The sequence below is a fragment of the Vicia villosa genome, linkage group LG1, assembly GCF_029867415.1.
Source record: "Vicia villosa cultivar HV-30 ecotype Madison, WI linkage group LG1, Vvil1.0, whole genome shotgun sequence".
In the NCBI taxonomy this organism is placed as follows: Eukaryota; Viridiplantae; Streptophyta; class Magnoliopsida; order Fabales; family Fabaceae; genus Vicia; species Vicia villosa.
The window spans coordinates 45,914,077-45,939,342 of NC_081180.1; the positions used below are offsets into that span (position 1 = coordinate 45,914,077).

Consider the following 25,266-nt stretch of genomic DNA (forward strand, 5'->3'; position numbering starts at 1 on the left):
AGTTGACCAGCTTGCCTAACATCACCCCATCTCCTGCCTCTTGTTGAGAAGAGTGAAGCCATCCTAAAGTATGTGGCCTCCACAAGTGCTGTGATTGGAAGGTTACGGATGCCTTTGAAAACGCCATTCATGGATTCCACAAGATTAGTTGTCATATGGCCCCATCGCACGCCATTGTCGTATGCCCTTGTCCATTTGTCCCTGGAAAGATTATCTACCCAAGTACCTGCCTCTGGATTTGTCATTACAATCTCACTCCTATAATGCTGGAACGTGGGTTGGGTCAATGCATAACCAGCATTGACTAGGGCCTTTCTTAGATGTCTGTCCTTGATCTCCCGCATGAAGTTTTGGGCGATGTGGCGAATACAATAGACGTGTTTTGAAGGGGGGTCATGCCATCCGTTCGCTGGATTATTGTAAGCACTCTCTATGGAAGCGTGCCTATCAGAGATTAAACATATGTCAGGCTGGGGAGCAACATGTTCTCGGAGGTTCCTTAGAAAGAAACTCCAAGCCCCCGCAGTTTCACCTTCGACGATAGCAAACGCCACTGGAAATATGTTGCTGTTCCCGTCTTGTGCAACCGCCATGAGCATTGTTCCTTTGTATTTGCCGTATAACCATGTCCCATCAATTTGAAGTATGGGTTTACAGTGTGCAAAACCTCGGACGCAAGGTTTGAACGCCCAAAAAAGCCGATGGAATATTCCGTTTCCTTGGACAGGGTTTCCATCCGGTGCATGCGCGGGCAGTGTCTCTAGAATAGTAACAGTGCCAGGTGCGTAACTGTGTAGCGCATTGAGGTATCGGGGAAGAATTTTGTATGACTCCTCCCAGTTGCCGTAGACTGTCTCAATTGCCTTTGTTTTTGCACCCCACGCCTTTCTGTAAGATGGAGTGTAGTTGAAGGTTGTAACGATGTGTGATATTATATTTTTAACCTTCAGAGACGGATCAGAGCTTACGAGAGGCAAGATCTCCTGACATATAAGATCGGCACTGAGTTTTGTATGATCCTGGGAATTGTTAGGGTTGACACACGTGTGTTTCTGCGTAATCGACCCTATTTTCCATGCATTATTTTCCATGCATTACTTCTCTTTCTATAAGCAGCTAGTTCTGAAATAAATATTATATATATATATATATATATATATATATATATATATATATATATATATATATATAAATATTTATTTATATTTATATATTTATTTATTTATGTATATATATATATATATATATATATATATATCAATATTTATTTATAATTATATATATATTTATATATATATATATATATCAATATTTATTTATATTTATATAATTATTTATGTATATATATAAATATTTATTTATGTATATATATATATTTATTTATTTATATATGTCATGTACCCTAGCATGCGTCTGCATGTGTCCTGAAACGATTCCTGATAAGATTCCTGCAACGATTCCTGATAAGATTCCTGCAACAATTCCCCCTAGACAAAGCATGCATGCAGCCCTACATCTAGCAGCTAGTTCTGAAATAAATATTTATATATATATATATATATATATATATATGTTTATTTATTTATTTATTTATTTATATAGCGTAATTAATCTTCAAAAAACCATAATTAACACAACGACCACATTAATTTTAATTGAACGATCCGGTTTTGGCAACCCAAAACAACCGGTATATCACAATATTACATTGCAAAATAACAAATAAAAACTTGTAGTACACGCTCGATCGTTGCAACAAAGAAAACAACACTTAATCTAAACTACTCAAGTATCACTGCAAGAACAAGTGGATCTTCAACGCCTCGGTTAACCTCTCCACAGTATGTCCAAAACATTAGATCCACGTCCACATCGTCTTTCACACGGTCCCAATAATACATGTAGGTGCCTTCTGGATTATTATCCGTCAACGTAATGTATGGACAACGGTAATCTATCTGTTTAACTTTTCTGGTTGGACCATCTAGTTGACGAAACCCAGTGTTGATGGCTCTAACAATTCTCTGGAAATTCCAGTGGGGGTTAAGGCAGACACGCATGTGCCTACCTTCCTCAAAAAAAACGACAGCCCAAACTGAGTTCATTTTTTAGTGTTTGCAGTAAGAATGAAGAAAGAGTTGGTACTTCAACTCCACACACTCATACCTATATTTATAGGGGGTGAAATACAGAGGAAAATAACTTTGTTAATTATTAATAACTTAAACACTAATAGGAAACTTGGTAATGTTAAAAAAACATTTCATTAATATATGCTCAGAGCATTTAATTGGACGGTACAGAAGTAATTTAAAGGGTAAAGAAATTGCGACATCTAGGAAATTACAACGGTTAGGACAATGTCTTCTCTGTCCTCCATCATTCGAGTGCATTGAATGTCGTCCTCCATAGTCTCCCACCAACGCTGTCTTTCAAGTAAAACACCGCCCCTTATTCTAAGTCTCTTGATAGATCTGATTTGTTCGCCTGGACTCCACTCTCCGTCCAAAAACCTTAAGAGGGTTCTCTTAAGCTGGTCCATGGTTTGAATGTTCCAAAACAACACCTGCATAGGAGGTTTGACGGCAGAGAAAATGACGTATCCAGTCCTTCGACGATAGTCGAAACGCCTCACAGGGGGTGGAGGCTCTGTAGTCCGGTGCGAGCTATCTGGCCTTATTCGAGATCTCATTTTTTGTTTGTGTGTACTAATGCACACAGTAAACCCTAATTTATAGAGGGTCTGAAGTCTTGCCTTAGGTCTGGATCACAATTAGGGTTTCGTATACAAGGCATACACGTAAACCCTAATTTTGAAAAAAAAAAATAGGGCCTTCTAATGCGCCAAATGGAATGGCGCATTAGTTAAAAAATTCAACTGCAAGTCGCCAAATGGTTTGGCGCATAAGAAGGAATTTTAGGAGAATAAGCCAAATCATTTGGCGCATATGTATTATGTGTGGACCCCAGGGTCCCACCTGGTCCCACATGGTCCCCACCTGCATGTTCTGAAACGATTCCAGGAGTTACTGTAAACCAGCATGGAGTTACTGTTAACAAGCATGCGACTGCAAAAATTTCTGATAAGATTCCTGACCAGCTTCCTGCCAGGATTCCTCCTACTCCTGCATGCATGCTACCCGAGCTGTCACCTAGACCTGAGCTGCATGCATCCCACCATGCCTTGTCACCGATAGTTTGACTGCATGCATGCCAACACATCCTGCAGAAGCAACACCAAACACTTATGGCTGTGTTGACATGTCAAGCATGCATGATGTTACCGTTTTTTTCCTCATCAATATATAAAGCACTTGGGATTCTGGAAATACATCACCATTAACACTCATCTACTCTTAGAACAATCCTTTTGCAATCAGCTTACGAATTTTCAGCCTTCAACCATGTCTCTCCTAACCATGGGCGAAACACACAGAGGAACCCCCCAGAACATCGCAACCTTCGTAAGTGTATCAGTATTACTTTAAAATCATGCAACTGTCCCTGATAAACTAACTGATTTTTTTGGGCATGCTTACTCTTTTCAGAACGTTCAACGTTTTCGCACTCGTAGTAAACATACCATCGCTCCGGACGACCGCATTATACCATACCTGAACATTGCTGGTTTCGGTCCGATTAGCAGGATCGCCGAGTCTTCTATTGACCACAAGTTTGTTCTTGCTTTGCTAGAACGCTGGAGGCCCGAGACACACACCTTCCATCTTCCAACAGGGGAGTGCACCATCACCCTTGAAGACGTTCATATGCTACTCGGCCTTCCTGTTGATGGTAAGGCAATTAATGGTTGTGTTATGCAGGCGAATAGCTTATGCCAAGAGGCAATTGGAATAGACTTGATAGAAGGAGCCGTTGGTGCTAGGGGGCAAGGTGTTAACCTCAAGAGGTTAAAGGATTATTATAAAAATTTTCACTTGAATGATGCGTCTCCCCAAGAGACCATACTGCAGAAAACTAGGTGTTACATACTGTTGCTTATTGGAAACGTTTTGTTCCCAGATAGCACTGGTAACACGGTTAACTTTATGTATCTTCGTTTGCTAATGGATTTTAGTAGAGTTGGTCTGTACAGCTGGGGGTCTGCGGTTCTGGCTACCCTGTACCAGTCACTATGCAAAAACGCGGTTGCTAAGTCCTGCACATTCTATGGATGCGCCCTGTTGGTGCAGGTGTGGGGGTGGTGGAGGATGCCCATACTGGCCCCGGTTAACAACGGAAGTTGGGACTTTCCGTATGCCTTGAGGTAAGTTTTTAGTATACCATTTTCTCCTTACACATTCTACTCCATTCTAACTAAATCATTATATTTTCGTTGTAGATTTTGTGTGAAAAAAATGGACTTCACACTTAATCCGCGGTCAAATATCACAATGTACCGCATGCTAATTGATCACCTTGGACAACATCAGGTATTATCTCTAATTCTTTTCTTCTTTTATTTTAAGTATTTTCCTTAAATATTTTTTCCCGAAGTAATGTATAACTCTCATGCATGCAGTTCATATGGCGACCGTATCTCGAGTGCGAGTATGAGCCTAGAGCTCAGGATGCAAAAATTTGGACGACAAAATGCTGCTTAATCCGGTACAACATAATAGAAATGCATCAAAGTGACCGGGTGATGCTTCAGTTTGGGATGCGTCAACGGATACCCGACCCTCCTGTTGACTTGGGAGTGTGGCACCTAAAAAGAGTTAACCATCAATGGACACACCAACACTGAAGGATTTTGCACCCGATCAGCGCCAGATGTGGAAGAACCGTCGCCAGTATGTCCTAAACTTCCCCGTTAGTGACCATGAAATGAAACCTTCTCCTGAATACATGAGTTGGTATCGTACAGCCACATCCCCTAACTTATTTCTTGCAGCTCCGTTCTATTTAATTGATCCCCGTGCACAGAACTACATCTTGCCACAACAACAACAACCGGAAGAGGAACAACAACAACAACACGAACAACAACAACAACTCCGGCAACAACAACGACAACAACAACGACAACAACAACGCCTACAACAACGCCAACAACAGCACATACAACAGCAACAACAACAACAACTCCAGGAACAACAACAACTCCAGCAACAACAACAAAATATTTTCAGTACTCCTTCCCGTTCCGCACGCAACATCCGCCAATCAAATATGTTCCAATCCCAATCTCAACCATTACAAGGGTATGAAGACCACCATCCTTCCTCAGACCAATATCAGACCCACTCACAACCATTCGGATTTACAACATTTGCTGGGTCCTCAAGGGGATTCGGCCAAAACCTAACTCCCGGTTCATCTAGCCTTCATCTTAGTCCCGACGATGGTCCTCATGGTGAATCCTCTTACTGTGGCGCCCCCTCCGGCTACGCAACACCTACAAACCAATTCGGCTTTAACCAAGGTAGTTCTAGTGCTGCGGGATGCTATGCGCCGGAAGTCTTTTCCCACCCCACTCCACCACCACGAATAAGCACATTTGAGGGAATGGGTAGCCGACTTTACAACAGCGGTTTTTCGGATAATTATGGGGGCGTCGACGAATTCATAGACAGCGATCCACGCGACATCCCAGTACCAGCCCCCGTGACACAAACCCAACAAGAAGCACAAAGGGGAAGGGGTGGGGGTAGAGCTAGGGCAAGAGGCGGTGTCAATATTCGCGGCGGAATCAACGATCGCGGTAAACGTGTCATTACAAGACCAGGTTGCGGAACAGATGGCTATCTTGGTGATGGACGTCACTGATCATTTTGTTGTATTTTTCATTAATCTTTGCTATCGTTTCTGAAATTAATTGTAACCGATGTTTAGTTTTTAAATTATATTGTAATCAATGTTACAAGTTCGATTTTCGTTTTCTGCTTTACATTTTTAGGACGAAAAAATATTTTCCAAATTTATTTACGTATATATCTTAACAAATAAAAATAAAATAGGATTTTTAAAAGTAAATATTTTCAAAAATCTTAACTAAAATAAATTAAAAAAAATGAAAAAAAAAAAGGATTGCACTTAGGCGCCAAATGGTTTGGCATCTAGGGCAAAACCCTAGACTTATGAGCCATTCCATTTGGCGCATGCTTTAGGAATTTTAGGGTTAGCCATTTCATTTGGCGCATGCATCCCTAATTAACACCTATACGCCATTTCATTTGGCGCATTCAGTTAACAGAAATCCCAAACCTAGACAGTTTGGTAAATACACCGAAAACATGGTTTTTTCTGTATTTTTTTTATTAAACCTGGTTATTTAAATTTTTTTTTCAAATTATTGAAAGTATTATAAAAAATTGAGAAAAATATAATATTGAAAATATTATTTATTAAAGTTTTCAATTAATTCTTATTACTTAAAAAGCCTTATAGGTCGGCCTATATATGAATATTTAGACCGACCTATTTAGCATTTTTACTAATATATGTACATATATAGACCAACGTGTTTAACCTTTTTTTCTTTTATATATATATATATATATATATATATATATATATATATATATATATATATATATATATATATATATATATATATATATATATATATATATATAATATATATATATAAGGCTTTGTAGGCTTTTTAATAGCATAAGTCTGGCCTATTTAATTAAATAGACTTTTAAAAAAAGCTTAAGCCTAACCTTTTTTTATCAAATAGGTCTGGTCTGACCTGACTTTAAATAGGCTAGGCTATAGGCCCCTTGTTGCACCAAAAAATTTGTCATCATGCTTCTTATCTTTCCAAATGCCATTCAAATTTGAATGAGCGCGATGGCCAAGCGAATAGTGAAGTTGAGTGTAAGGCTAGCAAGTACCAAATTCCGGGTTCGAATCTTGCATTTTACATCTTTTGCACTTTTCCTTTTTATTTTCTTTATTTTCTGTTTCTAACTTTATTACTATTTTATTTGCATTATTTTCAAAAAAAAATTCATTAGAAAAAATTGTATTTTTATAGCTTTATTATTACTTTTTTTTGGGTTAAAATCATCATTTTATGTTTTAATTAGTAAAAAAATCACAAAAAATAAAATAAATAAAAAGTGTAAAATATAGATTAAATTATTTTAAGAAACAAATCAAGATATTATTTGTGTGATTTTTCACGGAATAAATATTTTGATCTGATTTTTATTATAGCTTTTAATCTTTGATTTTATTTGATTTAGTTCTCTTTTCATTTTTAATATTTGATTTGATTTCAATCTTAATGGTTGATTTTCTTACTATATCTATTAACCTAATTTTCTAGTATAAATAGATGTTATTTCTAACACTCAGGAACAACTAATAATCTCTCCCTTTTTTAACTTTCTCACATACAAAAATTCCACACACCAATTATCCAACCTTCCACAATACTATACTCCATAATCTTCCAATAGCCATCATCAACAACAATTCCAGACCAAAGAGAGCAAGAAGAGGGACAAAATTTCTTGCTTAAAAAGGAGGGAGGAGGACGAGAAATTCTTGCTCCAATAAGGACGAATTCTTGCTCCAACAACACTATTCTAATTCGCAAAAAACTTCAAAAACAGAGTTGTTGAGAATTCTTGTTACTATTAACTAATATTAGAGTCATAGGTATAGTGTTATTGATAGGATTTTTCTTGTTTTTTTTTGTATCGTGTTTGTTGATTTTCAGGGTTGCAATTCCGGTTGTAGTACAATGATAAATTTTTTGGCCTATCAGTTGAGTTCTGAAGCAACTGTTATGATTTTCTCCGATTTTTTTTATAGAAGTTCAAAAAAAATGTAATTCTAAAGATTTCGAACCTCAAAATCGCAAATTCCTGTTTTTTCTATTTTATTTGATTTAATTTCTATTTTCATATTTTCAAAAAATGCCAAAAAAAATTGTAGGTTCATGATCTTATTTTATTTGATTTGTAGTCAGTTTTTTTTTTGTTTTTTATTTTATTTTAATCGCTTTTCTATTTTTCCAATTGTTTTCTCAACCGGGACATTGCAGTTAAGGATCAAAATATTTTGATCATATCTTATTGTTGAATGCATAGAATGTTTCTGGATTATTTGTTTTGAGAATTAGTACAAGTATCGTGAATTGCAGTGGCTAAGGTCTGTTCTTCGTGATTTTGGGCAACCGTGGGCTTATGAACAGGTTTCCTATGAACACCAACGTGATTGGCCAAATGGATGGAGCTTTATCATGTGATTTCAAGGGGGTGGATTCAAATCCCACCACACACATTTGTTTTGAAATTTTATTTTTACTCTATATTTTTTTCTATTGTTTGCCCTTTTGGCCACTAACCCTTATTTTCATTAACCACCAACCATAAAGCTTTTTTTTTTGACATAACCATAAACTTTTTCTAGCAAACCATTAACCCTAGTAATTAGGATTAAATTAGCAATTAGAATTAGGATTTTAATTCATTAATTTTTGGCACATTATTTTTCTTTTTTTATTTAATTAATATTAGAGTTTTAATTCATTAAAATTAATTTGGACTTTAGGGTTTATTTTAATTAAAATTAACTTAGAAATTTCAATTAATTAGAATTAGGTTTCTATTACCCCTAAAACTTTTTTCAAACATTAGCCTTCTTTTTCATGATTATTTATTTTCTTGTTATTTTTAATTGTAACTATTCACCAATTGTAATTGCGTAGATTCAAATTCCGCAATTTTTATAATTATGTAATTGCTCACAGGTTATAATAGCGTAGGAATTTTATTTTTCCGCACTTTAAATTCCTGTAAATATTAACCGTTAGTAACTAGGGTTTGTATGTCAAGACTAAAACGAATTCTAGAAAACCTGAATCCAAAATTAAATAACTGACAGCAAACACTCTTCAAATTTGCACCTCTAGGTTAACCCTCTCTTCATTGCCTTACAAATGGTCCAGTTCCTTCGGTACAAAAGATCACAGTCCCCCGATGAACCTTCGAGTTGCCTTCGAAAAAGACGGTCTTGTCCCTCGATGACTCTACGAAAAATGATGATAGTCCCTTCGAAATTGCTAAGGTATCCTTACAAATGTTTCCTTTGATGACCATTCGATGACTCTATGCCTGTCGCTTCACATCCAAAAGAAAATACTACTTACCAACTAATGGTAAGGACAGTCCTATCCCAAAGGGAGAAGAAAAATAACAAGAACGACATTGAGTGGGTGAGATACTCTTAAGTGATTGCTCACAAATCAATTACTTTTCACACCTCACACCTTCAAAATATTTTCAAAAAATAAACACTCTGTATACATTCATACGAGAATTATTACAAAGTTAAACTTTTACGAAATATTTTCTATACACACACCACTTTTTAAAAAAGGCAAGTAAAGTAAGCTAAGCATTTAAGAGCCCATGGATAACCATGGATACAAAGGATGCTAATACCTCCCCTTTGTATAACTTACCCCCTAAACTCAAAATCTATCAAGGTCTTTCTTGTTTTTTCAGCCTTTCCTTATTATAAAAGAAAAGTCGGTGACGACTCTAACTATCCGCACATTAGGATAAAAACCAAAAAAGTCAGTTCTCCTACCGTATTACACCCCTGTAGGTCGGCCTGGCCTATTCTCATCCTTATTTACGATAACCGGTTATCACCATAACTTGCAGTTTTCTGTTTCTATTTTAATTGTGTTTCAGCTTTCCCTATCATTTATTTTTTTAGTGTCCAGTTTTTGCAGGGGTATGGTATGTTTTTATTGTTGGCTAAATTTTTTCTTTGATTTTGTCAATGATAGTCTCTTGTAGCTAGACTACTTTGTAGGGGTGTTAGATAGAGGTAAGACTGTTTCAAAATAGATTGAAGTGATTTAGTTTGTGTGTGTAGTGTATTTGGAAACCAAGGAACGAAAAAATATTCCAAAACAAAGATATTGATGGTAAAAATTCGGGTGAGGATGGGAAAATTGTACGCGTGAAATTGGCTGAAAATTAAATCAAATAACATGAATTACAACACAACACTTTGGTGCTTGAATCTAAGGAAAATGTCTTGCAATATGACTCATTTGTGTTATGTGGTTGTATATGTACCAATCAAAGGATTTGTCAACTCTGATTATGCAGGTTGTATGGATTTTAGAAAAACTATTTCTGGATATGTGTTCACTATGTTTGGCACAACAATCAATTGGAAAGCAACACTTTAAAAGGTTGTTGTTGCCTTATCAACCATTGAAGAAGAATATATTGCCCTCAATGAAGCTGTGAAAGAAGCAACGTGCCTGGAAGGTTTTGCTAAGGACCTGAAACTTCAAGGTCAAGCAATCACTGTTAAATGTAATAGTCAAAGTGCAATATACATGTAGAAGAATTCGGCCTTATCATGAGCGAACCAAGCACATCGATGTGAGGCTGCATTTTGTCAAAGATAATCAAGCGACGTAAAGTCCAAGTGTTGAAGGTTTCGACTGAAGACAATGTGGCTGATATGATCACCAAGTTATTGTCAAGTTGCAAATTTTTTCATTGTATGCAATTGATAAAGCTGCATGAAGAAAACTAGTTTGTTTCATTGATGTTTAGAGTTTGTTCCAAGGTGGAGATTTGTGGTAATTGGATCAAACTCTAGTCTTAACAAGGGTTGGTTCAACAATAATCTAATTCTTACATACTGTAATTGAATTTCGTTCAAGCAAGCACTTGCCGAAATATGCTATATCGAATTGGGTCAGTCTATTAGTCCAATTGTTTAAGTTAGCTTGTTACTTAAGTTAGCTTTTTAGTAGTCTATAAATAGACTAGTTCTCTCAGGTTGTTGAGAGAGTATTGGTTGTTGTTATTCACTTGTAATCTTTTAACCTTAATTGAGAAAATAAATAGTTAAACAAACCAACCAATCATGATTTCTTCTCTCTCTCTCTCTCTCTCTCTCTCTCTCTCTCTCTCTCTCTCTCTCTCTCTCTCTCTCTCTCTCTCTCTCTCTCTCTCTCTCTCTCTCTATCTTTCGTAAAACTAAAGGATTTGCTTGTGTTTGTTCAAGAAACTCAATCTTTCTCATAGTTTTAAATTATTCTTGACGACGCTCGTTACAACAGAAGTTATTTTAAATCATCTTAAGTAATCAAAATGAAAAGAAACTATACTTAAAAACTGGAGGACAGAGTCTAAACTAGTGGAACCAAAAAATGAACAACCCAAAAAGGTAATAAATACAAATTCAATTTCCAAGTAATAAGGATATTAATATTATAAAACAAATCTAAATTCACATATAAACAACATGTGCACAATCCAACAAACTCGCATACGAACATGAAACCAAATTATAAAAAAAAATGATATGTGAATTGACAAGCACCATCCAAATTTTAAGAATGGTGAATGAAATCGACCGCCAACACAAATAATATATTCCTTAAATAGAAATTTACTGCAAGATGTAACAAACAATCACGATCATTTCTAAGCAATTAGACCGAGTCACTAAATTAGAAAATGAAAAAGAAACTCATTACCAAAACAAGACTAAGACAACAACCGAGTTGTATAACTAGTTTAACAAAAATTGAGTTTGATATCGACGAATATGAAAACAATGGTAACAGATATGGAAAATCTGATAATTGAAAAAGCAATAAAAAATCCATATTCGACATTGTGACAGAGAGAAGAATGTCGAAACCAAACAATCAAACAACAATAAAATTGATTAATAACAAAAATTTGTATTTATATATTACAAAATGATTAAAAATATATATTATTTATAAATAATTTTTTATATTTTAAAAAGAGTTTGAAAAAGATATTTTTACCTTATAAATTAGTATATCGAAATGTTAGTGTTGAATTTTAGTCTTAAGATAACATAACATCATTTAAAAAAAAATAAAAGTATGACTTCATTATTAAATCTTATCCTTGATTTCATTCTTGTTCTTTGAATGACACCTCCGTGATGTCGTGTTGTGTGATTTACTATATTATCCGTGTGAGCTTTACCATAGCGCGATGTAGCCTTTCTCCTATAAATACCCTCGAAACCCACAACAAAGGTTTTCAAACCACAACACACCAACTCCAAAAAACTCCTCACTCCTCAATCACTTGTTCCAAATTGGAGCTAGCCATGGAATCAAACCCCACAAATACAACCAAGTTCCTCTTTAGCTACGGCGGTAAAATCCTTCCCCGCCACACCGACGGCAAGCTCCGCTATGCCGGCGGCCACACCAGAGTCCTCGCCCTCTCTCTCCCCATTTCTTTCTCGGGTTCTTTTCTAATTCAATAAACATTTAATTTAATGGCTTTTTTTTTTATTTTATTTCATCCTTCAACTAATAAAAATACTGTAAACTTAATTTCTATCAGTTGATTTATTTGTTCCATTCCTTTATCTTTTGTAGAGTTGATGGTGAAGTTTGTAGAATTATGTGGTTCATCTGTTACACTCAAGTGTCCATTACCAAACGGAGATTTAGAGACATTGGTTTCAATCACTAGCGATGAAGATCTGAAAAATATAATTGAAGAATACGAACGAGCTTCTTCATCGTTACCTCATCCATTGAAGATTAGAGCTATTCTTTCATCTCCCAAATCTCTCAAGAAAGTATCTCCTCCACAATCTTCTTCATCAAGCGCGACGTACTCTCCATCTGGTTCGCTTTATAATTCTGTGGAATCACCACCGTATGTGGCCGTGAATCGGCGGTGTTGCTCGCCGGTTTCTCTAGGGTTTCCGATTGGTATTCGAAATGGGGCGGTGAAAGGTGGTTGTTACACGCGGCAATTACATGGAAGCCCTAGATTCCTCTATGGATGTGGTAATAATTATTGTCAATGATGCAGGGTTATATTGGGGAATACAAGAAGATATACAGAAGTACTACTAGATATTAGGTGATGATGATGAAAAATATGAAAGATCGGTTTCGATCTGTTGTGGGTGTAAATAGTAAAAAGAGATTTGTAATAGAGCTTGAGTTTCTATTTTTTATCTGCTTGAGCTTTAAAAAACACAAATCAGAGTCTTGCTCTGTTTTCTCTGCTCTTTACTTTCAATATAAAAATATAAAGCTTGGAATTGATACTAATGGAGATTCCGATTTTCTAGCATAAATAATTTTAGTTATTTATATAAGCTGAATGTCATGGAGTTGAAGTTCATGATTCATCCGGTGCACTTACATAATAGATCAAATAAAATTATTTACTCGCAGATTAATTATTTAATATATTGAGAATAAATAGATATAAATTAATAAATTATTAAAATCATTATAAAAAATAAGAAAAATATCATATTAAAAATAATATTTATAAAAACTATATATCTAATAATTAATGACCGACTAATTTTTCACATAAATCGGGATTGTGTAAAACACATCATATTAAACTTTCATTTATTATTTGTCAACCGATAACCCTGCAATTTAAATTGACATTCACATTTCTTGAACCAATGTCATCTCATATGAATTTTCGGACACGAGGTAAATATTTCCCACCTTTTGCATGTCAAAGTCACAAATGCCCATCTTCTATCCGAATTATTTCGACATCTTCCAATCAAAACACCAAAACCTAGTTTGTTGGCCTTTGTACGAGTCCAGTGCATCATGTCATCACAAAATTCCTACTCTTCTTTATTTTGAAAATTGACCTGAACATCTACAACCTTAGTTACGATAGCTGAAACAACTTGAGATACATTAGAATTGGGAATGACATCGAGATGCATCATACGTAATGTGAAAAATAAACACTAAAGTAACTAGTATACACAACAAGAATTAAGTTCTAGAAATCAACAAAGACAAAACCAGAAATATATTTTCGATAACGTACACCAAACAATCGGAAATACATTTTCGATATTTACGCGACTTTTTTCAGTTGAAAATGCATATTAATGTGAACAATTAGAATTGAAATGAATAAAGGTTACCTTAAATTTAACTTCCTTGACCTCCTTTTGATATGATGAACCATAAGAATGAAGTTTTAGAGTGAAAAACTTGATTGAGAATGAAAGGATTTTTGGAGAAATTTATGGAAAGTTGATGGAATGAGATGATCACGTTGGTTACTGGTTTAAGTATAGTGCCTTTTAAATATACCAGATATACTCTTCCAGTTAGATAGTGAATAGTGAGGTGACATAAATTTCAATCTTCCCGTATTAATTTATCAGAGATGCATTTCCGTGAGCAACCATAGATACATCTCCAGTTTTGTTTTCTCTTTAAAATATGGTGAATAGACTTTTGGTCTTGTATTATATTATGAATGGTATGTACAGAAAATGCATTTTTGATTTCTTCATAGAGTATTATTCACCTTATAGGGTGGAATAAAAAATCCCCTAACTCAATTATTTTGAATGACTTTTTATTTTTGAAAACCGTATTCACCTAATACTCAACTCAATCTATTTTTTGGATTGATTTGGATGAATTTTACTAAATTTATTAAATTTATCCAATCCATATACACCCCTATTTTTTAATCTTTTCTTTTTCAATATATTTGGACCTTATTAAAAAAAACATCACTTTTTTTAAACAATAATATGACTTCATTACAAAATTTTATCCTTAATTTTATTGTTGTTCATTGAATGATACCTCCATGATGTCGTGTTGTCGTGTTTTGTGATTTGCTATATTATCCGTGTGAGCTTTACCATAGCATGCTTTAAGTTTTCTTCTATAAATACCCTCCAAACCCAATACAAATATTTTCAAGCCACAACACACAAACTACCAAAAAAACTTTTCACTCCTCTCTCTTTGTTCCAAATTAAAGATAGCCATGGAATCAAATTCCAAAAACACAACCAAGTTCCTCTTTAGCTACGGCGGTAAAATCCTCCCCCGCCACACCGACGGCAAGCTCCGCTACACCGGTGGCCACACTAGAGTCCTCGCGCTTTCTCTCCCCATTTCTTTCTCAGGTTCTTTTCTTATTGAGTTAATTTCTTGACTTTATAAGTGACGCGCTGATTATATAAATTAAAAAAGCTAATATTCTATTCCACTTTCGTCTTGTTTATTCGTTCGATTACTTTATCTTTTTCAGAGTTGATGGTGAAGTTTGTGGAATTATGCTGTTTATCAGTGACACTGAAGTGTCCTTTACCAAACGGAGATTTAGAGACATTGATTTCAATCACCAGCGACGAAGATCTGGAAAATATAATCGAAGAATACGATCGAGCTTCTTCGTCGTTACGTCATCCATTGAAGATAAGAGCCATTCTTTCACCTCCCAAATCTCTCAAGAAAGTATGTCCTCAACATTCTTCTTCGTCCAGCGCAACATACTCTCCCTCTGGTTCGCTTTACGGGTCTGCGGAATCACCGCCGTATGCGGCTGTTAATCGGCTGAATTGTTCGCCGGTTCCTCTAGGGTTTCCGATTGGTATTCGAAACGGGGCTGTGAAAGGTGGCTGTTACACAGGGCAATTACATGAAAGCCCTAGATTCCTTTATCGCTGCGGTAATAATTATTGTCAATGAGGCAGGGTTATAATAGGGAATACAAAGGATATACAGAAGTACTATTAGATATTAGTTGATGATGATGAAAAATAGTGAAAAGTGATTTATAATAAAGATTGCTTGAGCTTCTACTTTTTTTCTGCTTGAGCTTAAAAAAACAAACGAATCAGAGTCTTGCTCTGTTTTCTCTGCTCTTTACTTCCAAGGTAAAAATATTGGAATTGATCTCCCATTCGGAGGACTATATCGGTTAGGGGTGTTAAAAATCAAACCAATTCAATAGGAAAACGCAAACTAAACCAAACCAAATCAAATCGAAACCGCAAAAAACCGTATTTGGTACGGATTAGTTTAGATCATCTTTTAACAAAACTGCACGGTTTGATTCGGTTTGCGGTTTGTATTTTGTAAACCGAATCAAACCGCATTATATTACGACCTAAATTTTACTTAACTCACATCCATATCAAACTTAAACCTATTATACCTTAGCCTTATAAACTCACATCCATATCAAACTTAAACCTATTATACCTTAGCCTTATGATTACCAACAATTTTCTCATCCTTACACATATAATTTCAGTCTCGATCTTCTCAAATCTCTAATAACATTATCGCACCTCCTTTGCCACATACACCTTCCTCCTCCTTCTTCTTCTTCTATAATCTTTACTCTCTTATACTCTTTCTTTTTCGCCTTCTCATTTTTATGTAAATGTTCCGTATTGCACTTTCGTTTTTATCGCACATCTTCTTCTCTAATCTCTCAACATTTTTTTTTCACCTCCACTAATCTCTCGTCTCTTCTATTTTTTTGTTTTATTATAATAATTTTTATATTACTTTATGCTATTATTTTATGTTTAATATTTCACTTTTTTCTAATTTAATTTTTACATATTAAATGGAAAATTGTTCTCAAAATATTATGACGAATTTTGTTGTTATTTGATAGTGTACGAATGTCTTAATACAAAATTATATTATCATCTATATGTGTATGTATGACTCAATAAAATATTTGTAAAAAATCGAACCGAACCAAACCACATTAGTTTGGTTTGGTTTGGTTCGAATTTTTTTAAAAGCCAACCGAACCAAACCAAACCGCACAATTTTTTCTTTTGCCGTTTGGATGATTTCGTTTTTGTCAAAACCGTTCAAACATCACCGCGAACACCCCTAATATCGGTGTTGATAAATAAAAGGAAAAAAAATTGGAATTGATGCTAATGGAGATTTCAATTTTCTAGCATAAATAATTTTAATTATTAATACAAGCTGGATGAAAGCGAGTTGGAATTAATGAGTCATCACTAACACTTACATATGAGAGTAAATAGATAAAATTTAATAAATTATTAAAAGTATTATAAAAAATGAGAAAAAAATATTTATTAAAGCTCATATATTAAAAAATAATATAATAAGAATATAACATGTATAAAATAAGCCACTTTTGAAATAGAAATCAAGAGTTCATGTTTAGAATGAATACATCTAAAATAAAAATGATTTCCGTATTAGTATATAATATTATTTAAAAAATAATTTAATTAAATAATTAATAAAAAAATGTATCCATCGATTTACTATTATTTAAAAGTTCAATTTTAATTTGACAAATTAAAATTTATCGAAGGAAAAGATTGAAAAAGAAATTAATAATTTAAATTTAAATAAATGATAATTCTAAAAATTAAAAGAAAAAACAAGTAATAAATAGCAAAAATTTAATATATTTTAAAAACATTGATAGAAATATTGATACTAATTAAGGTGATAAAAAAAGAAAAAAGTGATGCATTGACTGCAGGGCCGGTCCTTGGAATTTGGAGGCCTTGGGCGAATGAAAAGAGTGGTGCCCCTATGTTTTTTTAACAGTAAATACATAATGATTAAAGAAATAATTGGATAAAAAACACATTTTCATTTGACATTGTGAAAAAAGAATACAAGTATGGATCTTTAAATCAATGTTTATACTACATCAAAATATAAACCACTATAAAGAGACTTCTTATTCTTCTTCTTCGTAGCATTTTTTGTTGAAAAATCATTAATAATTTGTTCATAATCAAGGTTCTTCAAAAAATTATTTTCAATTGAAATCAACGCAAGACTATTTAATCTATCTTGTGACATAGTAGATCTCAAATAAGATTTTAATAATTTTTATTTAGAAAAACATCTGTCACCAGATGCAACACTGATAGGAATAGTCAATATTATTCTATAAAGCTATGCATGCATTAGGAAAACTATTTAAAACCTTTAAAGTACTCGATATCATAGATCTTGATTTTGATTCAACTGTTAAAACGTTTCTAGTAACTTTTAAATCTTCAAACAAAATTTCACTATAAAGATCAAGAGAATCTTCATCTTTTAAACAAGTTTCAAGATGTTTATAACATGTTTTCAAGTCCCTATCAGATAATGATCTTAGCCTTTCAATACTAAATAAGAATCCAAAAATATTTTCATATGTGCTATATTGCTCAAATCTTCTATCAAGTGAGCCAATTGTTTGATGTACAATATATAAGAAATAGTGATTTCGAAAAGACTCTTCAGCAGACTCAAGATTCAGCTATGTGGGTTGAGATAAATTTTCATCATAGTGTTGTTTTATACAAATTTAACGTTTTTGAATAAACACACATTCAATCTGCATTTCATTCCCAATACTTTCAGCACTAGCCTTAGCATTTACAATCCGGGTTCTCTATATTCTTTTATTAATTTTGACTTTGTAGTGCCCCTATATATTTGTTAGCCAGTATTTTTCAAAATAATAAATTTTAGCAAATATAAATTCTCTTTTAATATATAGCAATAAAAAAAATTGTGGTGCCCCTAAAATTATGGGGCCCTGGGCTCCCGCCCCGCGAGCCCGTGCTTAGGGCCACCCCTAGTTGACTGGGTAAAATAGTTTTACATTGTCACTCAATCAAAACCACGTATTCAATTACATCACACTTTTTTTTTAAAAGTTTAATGACATGACAAATTATTCGTTTTCTATTGGATAACAGTGTAAAATTATTTTACACTGTCAGTACATATCCATTAAACTCATAAAAAAATGCAAAACTTACAATAAAAAGGGATAATATTGATTAAAATACACAAAAAAAAAGTTATTTTTGTACGGTCACAAAAACAAATTTATAAAATATTAATTTTTTTATTCCCTTAAGCATTTTAAAAATGATTGAAATAAAATGAGTAGTAGCATTTTATTTTATCATATTTAATTATTTATTAAATAATTTGTTTATATATTTAAAGTTTTTTTTTAAGGTTATAAAGAAGGCCGAAGTCCGAAAAAAAAATTCACTTCTTATCTAACTCAATAAAATAACTAACACTATCCAGAGTAATAACCGCAAAAACTAAAAGACCGATGCCGGAGCTATTTTTTCTTTTATGTTTTCAAAGTATTTTACGTACTATAAAAGTAGCTCTACTAATTTTTATTGTTGTGTTGGATAAATAATAATTCATCAATTTTTTCGTTAATAAAGTGCATTGTATTTTGAATAGAGTTGTTATCCATCTATTCATAATGGACTAATTGCAATTACTGGTTTTATACATGAATAACCTGTTTTACGTGTGCCACTCGTTCATGTAATTTGTTGGGGGAGAATTGGTTTGCTTTTATTTTAAAGAGTGACATTATTTACTACTGTACAAAACCATTTTGCAAGATAAATTAGACTGAGTATTGAAAAAGTCTACAAATTTGTGTAGAGAATTATTTGGAAGAGGTGCTAAAGTTCTATGAGAATGACAACAAACTAACATTTATGAGGATGACAACAAACCAACATTCTATGGAAGTAGAATAAATTATTGTTCTTTGAAAATCCAAAAAGAGGGAATTGATATTCCATATAGTCATGAAGAGGAGATGAATCAAAATCATTTAGTAGATTAGAGTCAATGTCAGAAATAATACTCCTCTCTTCTTTTAGAGAAATGCTACTATGACACTATATTATATACCCACACCTTACTTTATACAACGAATACATACTACTAATTATTTTAATCATTCTTTTATCATACTTTAATATATGTGCAACACTAAAATATCTGTATTCTTACGGTGTAATTTGCCTACGGTGTAGAAAGTTGGTGTAAACATAGCAAAGCTTCTTCTTTTAATACTCCTCTCTTCTTTTTTAAGTATCATTTTAATATAAAACTTTTCAACCTAGTGTCGCTACCGCGAAAATTAACAGAGTCGCCACTAACATATTTATCCTGAAAAGGAAGGGAATGCCAGCAAACCACCAAACAAAACAACGGTCTCACGACAAGAGAAAAAGGGTAAGGGAGTCGGTTACGCGAGGGGAAGGTGTTAGCACCCCTCGCGCCCATCGTACTCGATGGTATCCACGCTTATGTCTAAACCTATGAGTGTGTAAGCAAAATGCGCTAATCTGGACTAAAATGAATGCATAATGTAGGGAAAAGAAAGAATTATACTCGCACGGGCCCTACCCCGCTGCCTACGTATCCGTTTTGCGGAATCAGAGGTACCGTAGCTCGGCTAACTAATTTCTGTTTGTTTTGTGTTTTTTAGGTGAACGAGTTACATTCACACTCCGCTGCTCGACCTTTGGAGACTTATGCTTGGGAATGGAGCGGAAATAACAAGCTCTTAAGAAAAGAAAATCAAAGAGTCTGGTTTGTGTTTTAAAGAATGCATGAGGAAGACCTAAGCTAAGGGGAAAGCTTGCTACCTAATGTTATCATACAAAGGGTACAAGTCTAAGCTAAACTATCAACCTACGAGGAAAAAGGGAAGCACACAATGAGCACACAAACGAGCATCCGCTCGTGCAGCAAACAAAACCAACGGTACTGACCGAATGGTAGAAAAGCGGTCCCGCCATAGCCAAGGGGAGCAGCTCAACCCAAGTCAACCAAGCATTAGACCTCGTGAAAATGATCGGGCCATAGACAAGAGGGCGGACCCCTCTCAGCAACCAAGTCGTCACGGATCGTAAAGGAAAACGGTGCGTGCGTACACCGAGCATCAACGTCGAGCGACGCGAGCTATAAGAAAGGCGGGGGTCCGGCTGCATGAACCCTTTTCCTGACATACTCGATAACAAGATCTTGTGCAGGTTCAAAAGCGAGCCACGCGTAGCATGCGCATAATGAACGGACTCAATGAGACTAGGCGGGGGTTGATTGCTAACCCTTTCCGCGTGTCTTCCATGAGGACTTAACGGAGTGCCATAGAGGACTTATTACACCGTGACTCCCTGCCGCAAAGCACAAATATAAACACACCAACAAAAACAGAGCCTCTTTCGAGGGCTTGGCCAGATGCATGTCTAAGTCCTACTTCTCATGTTAAAGGATGATGCTAGAAAGCGATAAAGTGCAAGAATAATTAAAATGAAACGGAATCAATACCAAACGGATGATGATCCGTAAACTAAAGCGAAGCAAAGCGAAGAAACTAGGATCCCGCGAGCGAGCTAGCAAAGCAAAAGCAAATAGTCAGCACACCGATTAGCCATGAAAGCACACAAAGGTCGACACGCGCGTCGAGCCTAATCACAATACACCTGCAAGAGGAACAAGCAAACCAAACAAGCAGATAAAGTAATAGAAGCGTGTCTCCAAGACGAGAACACGAAAGGAGTGAATGAGATCGTGTCCCGCGAATAGAGCGGAACACTCACGTAACAAGCGGCGACCGGTGACTATCCAAAAGCCTTGCACACTAGCACACAAGTTAGAGATAACAAAACATCGCAATCAGAATTGTGTTATTACATTCTAATCTAAGAGAAAATGAATAACTAATGCAAACATGAAATGAACAACAAAATGTCAAGGGGAAAACAAAGATGAATAAACCACAATCAATCAATGGCAATTAGCTCACAAGATAGCACGTTTCACAAGCTTTCCAACGATATAAAGAACGCGCAAATCGGAGTTACGAGTCAAAAGATATGAAAGATTGAAGTTAGGAAGCAAATGAAGCAAAAATAGGTCGACCTACCTTCGACCTAGGTCGACCTAACAGGTCCAGAAACGAAAGAAACAGCTCCAGGTCGACCTAAACTCACCCTGGGTCGACCTAACAGTGCCAGAATCAAAAATGAAGGTTTTAGGTCGACCTAAACTCACCCTAGGTCGACCTAACAGTGCCAGGATCGAAAATGAAGGTTTTAGGTCGACCTAAACTCATCCTGGGTCGACCTAACAGTGCCAGGATCAAAAATGAAGGTTTTAGGTCGACCTAAACTCATCCTGGGTCGACCTAACAGTGCCGAATGCCAACAATTGAATTTTCTCGCAAGGAAACATGATGCCATTCTTCATGAATGTTCAGCATACAAGCAAATATCAAACATGCAATGCTAAGAGTCAAGAGCAAACACATTATTCAGCAAATTGATTGGTCTTTAAGAGCAAAATTAAACATTCCATCGAACAATTAGCACACAAGCATTGAATCGTAAGCATCGTGATCATATCATCAAGAGTAATCGTTATCAAACCTCAAATGGCATCAATTTAGCGTAGGCATCATGAACCATTATTCCACAATCAATCATCATATGCTAGAACTCAAAAGTAAGCACAAATGCTTCACACATTCAAATCATCGAACACTTAGCATGCAATTTCTTGGATCATAAGAAACATGTATGTGGCATCATCAACAATTCAACGATAAATTTCAAATTCAATCAAATAATCAAGATCAACACGAATCTTTCAATCAATAAACAATTATCATCATCAATTATCATAGATCCATCATCCACAATCAAAAATCATCATGATCAATGTCGAATTAAGCAACAAAATCAATGATCTAGCAAGGTTTGTAGTGAATTTACCGGATCGAACGAAGAGAATGAGATCGGATGAACACGAACGCGAACACGACGCGAACACGAACGAGATCCAAGAGATGTGAGGGGGGAAATGGCGCGCCCAAGCCTTGGGAGAGAGAGAGAGAGGGAGATTCGAATTTGACAATCAATGAGAGAGGAGATTCTTTACTCTTGCTTTGATCTTCATTTGTTCTTGCGATTTGATCTTGAATTGATGAAGTTTTTGTGAGTTTTTGTGGTTTTGATCCAAGAAAATCGAGAGAGAATTGAGAGAAAGTGTTTTTGATCTTTTGGGTGAAATTGAAGTTATGAGAGTCCTCCCTTGATTTGTGAAGAGAAAAATGTTTATATATTGTCAACGCGAAATGTCCAAATTGCCCTCGGTGCGTCTTATTTTGGCTCGTTTTTAAGGAAACTTGGTTCGGCTCTCAATTCCGGAACGAAACCAATGCCACTATGAAGATGACCAAATGTGTGACTCGTCACCGCGAGAATCACCTCAATCCGATAAGCGGTGAAGAAAATACGCACGTTTGAATGACGAGAAACGCTGATTCATCTGATACGACTGTGCAAAATTTTGTGAGTACCGCTCAAAGAACTCGATAAAACCCTACCTTCGGCTCAAAATCTGAACAAGCATGTGTGACGAAGAAAAGAAACTAACGAAATTTCCGAGAGAATGCCGCCGGAATGGACTTCATACGATAAAAATCGAAGGAGTTATGAATTTTCGAACTCGGCGCGACATACTCGAAAACAGACTTTTTACCGAAACAATACGGCGATCCTTAAAATTCTGGGAATTTTCCGTGCATAATTGGCCTTCGGTCCGAACATATGAAATCTTGGTAATGATGGTACGGAGCTCCAGTTAAATTTTCAAGCGAATCCGACTAGCGGATTGGGAGATATGAATTTTCTGAGGCCCGAAACCCTACATTCAGCACTGTTTTTCACTGTGAAATCTCAAATAATTTGCAAATCTGGCGACCTTCCTCAAAGAATTGGCTTCCGAGCCGAACACGAAAGTTGTATATATCGTCGAAACAGTCAAGGCTGAGCGGGAACTTAGCTCATATCACATTCAAAATATGACTTGCGAATTTTCTCGTGCTTCCACTATTTAAACCATTTTTCACACCGTATCTTCTTAAACCCATGAAAATTCTTTATTATATTTCTTCAATTTTTGAATGACGAAATAAACGTCATTATTAACTTATAACTCAAATTAAGAGGGAAAATTTTGGGGTGCAACAGCTGCCCCTATTCAAACTTCTTGAACCTGACGAGTGAGAAACGAAAGTTTCGAACCGTTGAGGGGGAAGGAGATTGAATACCAGAATGAACTCGAAAATTTGCGCTCTTGATCAATAGAAGATTCCATCTTATAACAAGAAGGAATGTACCACCCCGCAGACGAGGAGAAAAAACTTCAATTGATCTGGATAATAAATATGTTCCAACTTGCGATAAGAAGGAACTGGCACCCACAGGCAGGGGAAACACTTCAAATGATCTGGGTATCAAGAGAAGGAACATCTCGACTGATCTGAGTATCAGACGTAGCAAATGTCTCCGAACTTGCATCAGGATAGATGTCTTAAATCGATCTGGGAATCGAAGGAGATACGCCGGTTGATCTGGGCATCAACGGGTAATAGGTATCTCTGATCTGGGAATCTGGGCAAACATCTCTTCTGATGCAATTAAATCATCAGGTAGATATTCCTACTAATCTGGGAATTAGTGGCTAGCTCCTTCGTAAGACCACGGGGATCCGGAGGCGGTTCCTTCAACTGAGGTGGAAATCAGGATAGGAACAATATTTCTTCCGAACTGTGTACGCCGGGGAAAGAATGCCTTTAAACTGATCTGGACATGATGCCAGAAAATAAGTAGGACAATCTTCATCTGAAAGACAAAGTCGATCAGGTAGACATCTCCATCTGATCTGATGATATCAGTGGCTTGCTCCTTCGTAAGATCTTGGGAGATCCGGAGGCGGTTCCTTCAACTAATCTGAATCTGAATATTAGGATAGGAACAGATATCTCTTCCGAACTGTGTACGCCGGGTAAAGAAAGCGTCTTCAACTGATGGTTAGGCGTCAAGACTGGGCAGACGAGTTTCTTCTTCTGAACGAACTAAATCGTCAGGGAGTAGATATTTCCAACTGATCTAATGTATCAGAGGGCTTGCTCCTTCGGAAGATCTATAGAGATCCGGAGGCGGTTCCTTCAACTGAGCTGGGTATCAGGATAGGAACAAATATCTTCCACCGATCTGGGGGCATCGGGAATAGGAATGTCTTTGAATTGATCTGAGCTACGCCAGAAAATAAGTAGAACAATCCTCTTCTGATTCAAAACATTAGGATAAGCGCCTGCAATGATTAGGCGAATATTGCTCTCTGGGGAGCATTTGAATCTGGATAACTTTCCTGCAGAAAGAGACAGATATGATATGGTTTATGCATGATGCATGTATGAATGTATATGGAATAACGTTTTCGAGAAGGAAGACGCTATACGCTTTAGAGAATGCAATGCAAATGATGCAAGAGAATGCAATGCAATGCAACGGATGAGCACTGAATTGCTGAAGCAGTCCTGGAGAGAGTATATAACTCTGCGGGGAGGACAAGATGAGTGACCAAGGGTCACAAACTGCGAGCTGGCAAAGATGGATCAGAAATCTGCTGGAGACGATCAAATCTGGATGCGAGCTCTGGATGGGGAATAAATTCTGCTTGGGGATACCCGGGCAACTTCATTGGAGAAGCAAATCCTCAACACACTAGGGATGAGGAGATAAGAGCAAGTCATGGAGACAACTCTGATGGGGAGTGACCAACTTGCTCGTGTAGGACGCATTCCGCTGGGGAAGTCCTAGATGAGAACAGATCCTGCT

The 25,266-nt window shown here is 35.8% G+C and overlaps 2 protein-coding genes across 2 annotated transcripts; both read left to right on the top strand.

Annotated features, from left to right (window-relative positions):
• Positions 1–11,982: 11,982 nt before the first annotated feature.
• LOC131605357 (uncharacterized) lies at positions 11,983–13,006 on the top strand. Its single transcript, XM_058877726.1, has 2 exons — positions 11,983–12,229; positions 12,365–13,006. Exons 1-2 carry the CDS (start codon positions 12,088–12,090, stop codon positions 12,802–12,804), a joined length of 582 nt encoding a protein of 193 aa, XP_058733709.1. The 5' UTR covers positions 11,983–12,087; the 3' UTR covers positions 12,805–13,006.
• Positions 13,007–14,689: 1,683 nt separating this feature from the next.
• Positions 14,690–15,597, top strand: LOC131605361 (protein PAL OF QUIRKY-like). Its single transcript, XM_058877729.1, has 2 exons — positions 14,690–14,919; positions 15,045–15,597. Exons 1-2 carry the CDS (start codon positions 14,778–14,780, stop codon positions 15,482–15,484), a joined length of 582 nt encoding a protein of 193 aa, XP_058733712.1. The 5' UTR covers positions 14,690–14,777; the 3' UTR covers positions 15,485–15,597.
• Positions 15,598–25,266: the final 9,669 nt, after the last annotated feature.

What these genes read in the sequence shown, in the direction of transcription:
- LOC131605357 (XM_058877726.1), top strand. Translation starts at nt 12,088, where the DNA reads ATGGAATCAAACCCCACAAATACAACCAAGTTCCTCTTTAGCTACGGC. An exon ending in TCTCCCCATTTCTTTCTCGG is followed by an intron (nt 12,230 to 12,364) that starts GTTCTTTTCTAA and finishes TATCTTTTGTAG; the next exon opens with AGTTGATGGTGAAGTTTGTA.
- LOC131605361 (XM_058877729.1), top strand. Translation starts at nt 14,778, where the DNA reads ATGGAATCAAATTCCAAAAACACAACCAAGTTCCTCTTTAGCTACGGC. An exon ending in TCTCCCCATTTCTTTCTCAG is followed by an intron (nt 14,920 to 15,044) that starts GTTCTTTTCTTA and finishes TATCTTTTTCAG; the next exon opens with AGTTGATGGTGAAGTTTGTG.